Source organism: Leishmania braziliensis, chromosome 25 (genome assembly GCF_000002845.2).
Source record: "Leishmania braziliensis MHOM/BR/75/M2904 complete genome, chromosome 25".
In the NCBI taxonomy this organism is placed as follows: domain Eukaryota; phylum Euglenozoa; class Kinetoplastea; order Trypanosomatida; family Trypanosomatidae; genus Leishmania; species Leishmania braziliensis.
Genome location: NC_009317.2, coordinates 675,980 through 683,044, shown reverse-complemented (window position 1 = coordinate 683,044; position 7,065 = coordinate 675,980). Strand labels below are relative to the sequence as shown.

Sequence of the window (7,065 nt, the reverse complement as noted above, 5' to 3'; positions counted from 1 at the left end):
CTCCACACCCTGCATGTCCGCGACGACACCGCTTGTGCTATTATGCGTTGGTGCCTGGGGGTGTGCAGTTGCCTGAGTTGTAAAGTACATGATGTCCACCTTCTCCAGAAGACAAAGTGAAAGGGAAAAAAGGGAGGGAAGAGGAGTGCGGGGGTTGGGGAGGCACCACCACCAAAAACGCTAAGACGAGAAGAGAGGCGTAGTCGAGTAAAAAAAAAAGTCTCGTTGATTCTCCTCGTATGTCCGTCTTTTGGTGCTGCAGCTCGCCGCGCGCACACATACGTGCAGGCACCGGCCGCGTCAGCTGTTGTGCAGGTGACTGTCCGCCGTGCAGGAGAAGCCGCCAAACAGCTGCTGCTGACCTGCGTTGAGCTGTGAGCTCTGCGCTGGCGTATTTACGACCTGGTGAGGATTCTTCAAAGAGGCCGAGGTTCCAGCGACGACGTTCTTGCGGGCAGCCAGCATCTCCTCCACTGACTGGAGCGGGGTCCAGCGTGGCGGTGGAATCTTGCGTTGCATCACCTCCTCAAAGTTGATCCCGTTCCAGTACGGGTGCAGCTTCACTTCAGGACCTTTGATGCGGCGGTTGGGGTCCTTCATCAGCAAGCGGCTGATCAGGTCCTTGGCCTCCGGCGGTATCGTCACGCCACTGGGGAAAGAGAGGTCTGAGTACAAGATGTTGTCGAACACCTCTGTCATGCTGCGCCCGTTGAAGGGAGTGCGGCCGCAGAGCATGCGGTACAGGAGAATGCCGAAAGACCAGAAGTCCACCGCGCTGGTGTACTCGCGTTGGCGCAGTACATCAGGCGCCACGTAGAACGGCGACCCAACGAACGAGTTCGCGCGAAGGTCCTTGTCCGACACGTCTTGACCGTCCTTGTGGAAATCCTTAGACAGGCCGAAGTCTGCAAGAGCGCAGTGACCCTCAGCATCCAGCAGAATGTTCTCTGGCTTCAGGTCTCGATAGATAACGCTGTGCTCGTGCAGGCACATGATGGCCAACAGAATCTCGGCGCCGTACAGCTGCGCCGTCGTTGCATCAAGCTGCTTTTTGGGGACGGTGTTCATGTACTTGTCGAGGTCACCGCCAGGCATGTAGTCCATGACGAAGAACAGCTTGTGCTCGGACTGAAAAGTCCAGTACAGCTTCAGTAGGTAGGGGTGGTTCAGGCGAGTCAGCACGTTGCGCTCCGTAAAGACATCCTGAACGCGCTTGTGGTCCAGCAAGCCCTGCTTGTTGATCACCTTCATGGCGTAGTACTTGTTCGTGGACAGGCGACGGCACAGCACCACATAGGCGAAGGAGCCCTTTCCGAGCACGTCGAGGGTCTCGAAGTCGTCTTTGGTCAGCTTCTCCTGCGGCGGCTCAGGGGTGCTTCCGCTCTTTTCCTCCACGGGAGGTGTTAACTCGGGCTTCTTCTCCTCCTCCTTGTCCTTTTTATCCTTTTTCTTGAACAACTTCATAAACATCTTGGCAGGTGGGGGTGTGGGGGGTGTCCAAGGAAAGCGCAGTCGGCGAAAATGAGTGAGAGGAGGGAAATGTTCCCGTGAGCACGGAAGTGCCAGATGAAATGAAAGGGAAAAAAAAATAGAAATGGCAGGGTGTACCGGTTTATGCCTAGGGGAGGAGAATAGCTGGCGGTGGCCTAACGAGTAACACCTCCAACCGAGAGACGAGTGAGTGGTGCGTGTGCGTGAGTGAGTAAGCGCTGCGACGCAAACCCGAGACTCGACCGAATGCGTCACACGCAAGAAACGCACAGCGGAAAACAATAACAACAGAGGACAAGAAGCCAACTAGCAAAATCGAAGAGACGAGCGAATAAAATGAGTGGCGCTGAAGGGATCGTTCGCAAACATGTAGCTGTCTGCGTGCGCGCGGAGGAAAGAGGTGGTGCTCTACAGGAAAAAACAAAAGGGAGAAAAGCGATTTCGCTCTTCAGTCTCCTGCAGCTGCAGCCGGCGCTTGAAGTATTTGTGGGGGTAAGAGTGATGGGGAGGAAGCACGCGCCTGCGTGGCGGAGCGTAAGCGTGAAGGAGAGTGGGAAACACACAGTAATAGAAGGGGGGGGGCGTATGCCTTATTGTGCAGTTGTGCCTCAACGCAGATGGAGTGAGCAGCGACTGGAAGGGGGCGTACTTGCGCGTTGTAAGGTCGAGGCTGATGTTCAGGCGATACTTTTCGCTGTTGCTTGTGTGCTTGATGCCCGCCTTTCTGTATCAGATGGGCACGCAGCCTTCTACGTTACGTAAGGAAAAGGGAAGAAGGAGCAAAGGGCGCTTCTTTAAGTGAAGGGGGAGAACGAGTGAGTGAGGCTGCCGAGCAAAGCAGACGTCTCCCGTATGTGGAGGTGCGCGGGTGACGGAGATTGGGGAGGGGGGGATGAGGGCGACCAAACGAGCACAACTAGTGGTTATCTGCCAGAGGGGGGTAGTGACACGGCAGGGCAAGAGGAAAAGCGCACGGCTATGTGTGTATACAGGCGGCTACGCAGAGACAGCAAGCGAAAGAGGAAGCGAAGGAAGGAGGGGGGAGGCGCGCACAAACGAAGAGACACAACTTCAAAGCACAGTAAGAGGGAGAAGCAAACAAGGAAAAATCCGAAGTGAAAGACACAATGAGGCCGAGGACGAGAGGAAACGAGAAGGAGAGGCAGGGCGTGCGGGGTGGTGGGTGCGGGGAGGGGTAGTGCGCAGACTCGTTCTGTTTGACGGCTGGGGGAAAGCAGTGAAGGAGACTTAACACGATGGAGGAGCACACACTTCTACGTGGTGGGGTGAGCAGAGAGCAAGGTGGACACACACAGAGACGAACGGAGGCAAGATGTAGAAGGGAGGCACAACGAGGGTGAGTTGATATGGCGAGAAACTTTCAGTACATGAAGCTCAGAGCGGGCGGGAGACGGAGGAGGCGACGGAGCAACGCTCTGAGAGCGAGCCGCCGCACCACTCCAGCTCACTCACCAGGAAGGCTAACAAGGGGCATCGACACAGCCGATGCAGTGTGATTTACTTGATAAAGCACATGATGCGCATCTGCGTTTGCGTTTGTTCATCATCTCTGAAGATGCCGCTCTCGCACCTCGCTTCAGAAGTGTACACGTTCGCGGTGGTGGCGGAGAGTGGCCCATTGGGAATCCCTGTGGGAAGAAAGAGTCCCCCACAAGCAGCAGCAGCAGCAGCAGAGAAACAGAGAGAGGTGGCACACGCAGAGACACCACACAGGAAGAGAAGAGATGGAAAGGCTAAACGAATGAAAGAGCGCTCAGAACAGAAAACACGGGAAACACATAGCCGCCAGCAAATTGGGCAGATGGCGGCGAGGGAAAGGCCGGAGGCACGCGCACGGCAACGTCAACAGCGAGATGGCAGAAAGAGAGGTGAAGCCCTCAACAAGCATGAAAGAAACGCGCACATACAAAGGGGCTGAAATCGAGAGCGAAAGAGCGAAGTGGGCGCGACATGCGCACGTAGATCACCCCATGGTGACACTGCCTCCGCCACCACACGCAGTCACACGCCTGAGCAGGTCTAAAATTCGTGGAGAAGCTCCGTGAGGTGTCGCTCCAGGCGCAGCATACGGCTAGGCATGGCTGGAGGTGAAGAGGCGGCTGCTTTGACCTGTAGCAGCATTGGCGCAGCGGTGCCTGCGCCGGCAACCCACCACCGCAGCTGCGTACACGCCTCTGCCACGTCCTCGGCGCGACTGAGTCGGTGTGGCACGGAATGGGGTCCGAGAAGAAGCCGCAAGCGCACCGAGTCTAAAAGAGCGCTAGCGTACAACCAACAGCAGAAGCAGAGCACCTCCTCGCCGTCAGCGATAGGCCACCTAGGGCACAGCAGGGAGAGCTCCTCCTGCGTGAACTCGCCATTGTCGACCGGTTGGGGGCTGGAAGCGACGGTTGCGTGTTCGCCCATCCAGCCAACCATGCGAGGAACCCACAGCGCCACGTAGCGGTTCATCACTCGCTCCACCACATCCAGGGTCAGTGCATCTGCCGACGCCGCGGAAGAGACACCGCCGCAGGCGTCACGAACCCACATTGCGAGTGCCGCCCGTCGCTGCACCGCCTCGCGTAGGCCGTCCAGCGCCACAGAAAACGGCACGAGAATGTTTGACACGTCCCTCTCCCATGGGTGAAGGCGAAGCAGGGTCAGCACACACACCTGCAGTGTTGTGACTCCGAATGCCTCCTGCGAGGTGGCCTCCATAAATAGAGGCTCAGCGGCAAAGTCAGACAGCAGCTTAGTGACGGCGTAGAGACGTCCGCAGCGAGACTGACTCAGGACATACTGGTGGATGGGCAGCAGATCATCTGCGGAGCCGGCGGTGCTCTTCACAGACTTCTGCCGTCCATCATTGCACGCCTGTGTGAGGCGCGTTGAGAGATCGATCTCGCGCGACCACTGAACCAACACCTTGAGCAGCTGTGTGAGGGTCTGCGACTCATGGTTCAGCTTCTCGACGCAATGCACGGCGCCCATGTACGGGTCGAAGAGCTTCGCCTGACTCTCGCTTTGACGTGCGAAGACAACGCCAATGTCGTCAGGTGTGACGGCATCCCGCAGCCGTGCCACGGACACCGCCAGCGCTGTCTCCTCCGCACGGTACACCTGGCTGTACAGGTTCAGCAAGACGGGATAGCAGTGCTGAAAGACGCGGTCTGCAACCCAGCGACCCACCAGCGATTCCCCTCCACAGTCGAGCACCTTGGACAGCTGCTCCGGCCCCACCATGTCCAGCACCCAGCGTACTATCGAGCGCGCTACCGACACAATATCACGCAGAGCGAGGTCAAGGTCCGCAGCGCTAATGGGCCGCCCGTTCGCTGGGTGGATGCAGCCGCCGTATGTGTTACGCAGCGTGCACCACCCCAGTGGATTGTTGCGACCACCGGCACCCACCTCCGCGTCTACACCGCAGGTGCCGTACAAGCAGTAGAAGCAGCGCCGGAACACATGCAAAGCAGTCTTGGCGACACTATGAGTGTTAAGTAGCTCAAGCACGTAGCTGCGCACGTACTCCGTGGAGTTGGACTGCTGGATACCTACACGAGGACGCTCAGCCTTCTCATACGCGACGCGGCGCGCCTCAAAGTCGGCGTTGCTCAGCAGTGACTCCCACTGAAAGCTCTCGCGCCACTCATACACCTCCACGTCCATACGGGCCTGGGGAGTTAGACTAGGCAATACGAGCTCGCCATCCACAGGGCTGGAGGCGGTGCGCCAGTCGGCGGATATTCGTATGCCGGACGGTAGCGTAACGTGCCCCTCGCCGTTGCATTTGCCTTCACACCACACCACATCGAGCACGACGCCATCCCATCCTGGTCGTGACGCTGGAGGCCATCGAGCCGCCCAGTAAGGTACCTGGCGCTCCGTGAGTGCCGTGCCGTCACCGCTTCCGCACCTCCAGCCGCCATCGCTGCTCAAGCGAGAAAGACAATCCTCCACCTCGGCAGGGGAAATGAAAAGAGTACCTGTGTCGTGGAACTGGCCACGGTGGAACCGACCAGTGTACCTGCTCCCGCTGGCCCACACGTAGCACCCGAAGCCCTCGCGCTCATTCTCCGCCCACTCCCCAACGTAGCGATCGCCACTGGATGTCACCAGCTCACCCCAGCGATGCCGCGACGGCTCCACCGAGGCGGCCCAAGCGCTGAACTTGGAGCGGGTCTGCGTAGTGGGTGGCTGCTTCACTTTCAGCTCCACAAATCCGCAGTAGCAATCCCCGTTCGGATAGTCGACACGAGTGGAGGAGGAGAGGTCGGGCCGATCCATCCGCCACCGCGCCCAAAGTGTGAACGTGGGGGTGCACAAGCGGCCGTAGCCGTCACGCCAGCGCTGCACAAAGTGACCCTCGTACAGCAACTGACCGTCCCCAGAGCGCCACACGCCACGTCCGTGGGGAAGAGCTACACCATGCCTCACCTCAACAGCGCCTTCGTACGAGTCACCAACTTCCAAGGAGAGGTAATGGCGGCTGCTGCTCGCCGATGACGTCGCTACCGTTGCAGCAGCGCCGTCTCGCGGAGAAGCCTGCATGCACTCTAACGCACAGAGAGGGGGAAAAGTGAGCCCGAAATGGGAGGTGGAAGCGGGGGCTGCAGAGTGAAAAGATGAAGGAGAAGCGTAAAAAGCGCTTCTTGAATTTCCCTCCCCTTTGGTCTACCCCCAGTCCCGTCGCGAGCCACAGGAGGCGGAGTGTTGTACCTGCGCTGACGATGGCGAGGCGGGTCAGCAAGTGAGTGTGAGTGAGGAGAGCCAAAGGAAAATGAAAAGGACGCAGGACGAACACGAAGAAGGCATGTCGAGTGGAGGGGGGCGAGGGGGTCAAGTAGCGGCAAGGAGGGTGAGGTTTGGGGGAGGAGCACAAGAGGCGCGGAGTGGCGAGGGCGGTGTATGGGCTCGAGCGCACACGCAAAATGTCATGTCTGTCAAGGTCATTCAGGCACGTACGCACACACACACACACACACACATGACAGCAGAGCGAGTCACGACGCAGCTGGCGCCTGTGCAGACCTCATCGGCCCCCGCCAACAACTCACACACCGCCCTCTCACCATTTGTGATTGTAGTGACAGCCGCACTCTGTCAGCACTACGACGTCTCTCTTTGTTTTTCATCTGATCTTCACATTACCTCCAACAGAAGTGACCGGCACTCGGGCGAGTGAGGACAAGAAGGTACTCATTAGACGCAACAACATACATGTCCGCATGCGCCATAAGAAAGCCGGGGCGCGATATGACAAGCTCAGAGGTGTGAGAACGGGCGGTGAGCCAGAGCGTACGCACGTACGTGCGAGGAAAGGAGAACGGTAGAGCACACATCCAACAGCGACACAGTACCTCGACAATACACCACTCGCATCATAACGGCTATCGCAGGGCAGACGACACAACACATTCGCAGAGAGTCACACGCCACCACTGCTTGCCTCCATTCGAAGCAGCTGCCCTGCTTCATCTCTTCGAGCGCCACTCACTGAGGCTTCTTCGTCTCAGTTGGCACACACGCACACACGCCCACGACGGTCGCCACGGTCCTTCCACCTGTTGC

At 58.4% G+C, this 7,065-nt stretch overlaps 2 protein-coding genes across 2 annotated transcripts; both read right to left on the bottom strand.

Annotated features, from left to right (window-relative positions):
• Positions 1–300: 300 nt before the first annotated feature.
• LBRM_25_1930 (putative serine/threonine-protein kinase) lies at positions 301–1,470 on the bottom strand (the record flags this gene model as incomplete). Its single annotated transcript, XM_001565645.1, has 1 exon — positions 301–1,470. The coding sequence occupies one exon, from the start codon at positions 1,468–1,470 to the stop codon at positions 301–303; it is 1,170 nt and encodes a 389-aa protein (XP_001565695.1).
• A 2,061-nt stretch (positions 1,471–3,531) lies between these two features.
• Positions 3,532–5,781, bottom strand: LBRM_25_1920 (conserved hypothetical protein; the record flags this gene model as incomplete). Its single annotated transcript, XM_001565644.1, has 1 exon — positions 3,532–5,781. One exon carries the CDS (start codon positions 5,779–5,781, stop codon positions 3,532–3,534), a length of 2,250 nt encoding a protein of 749 aa, XP_001565694.1.
• Positions 5,782–7,065: the final 1,284 nt, after the last annotated feature.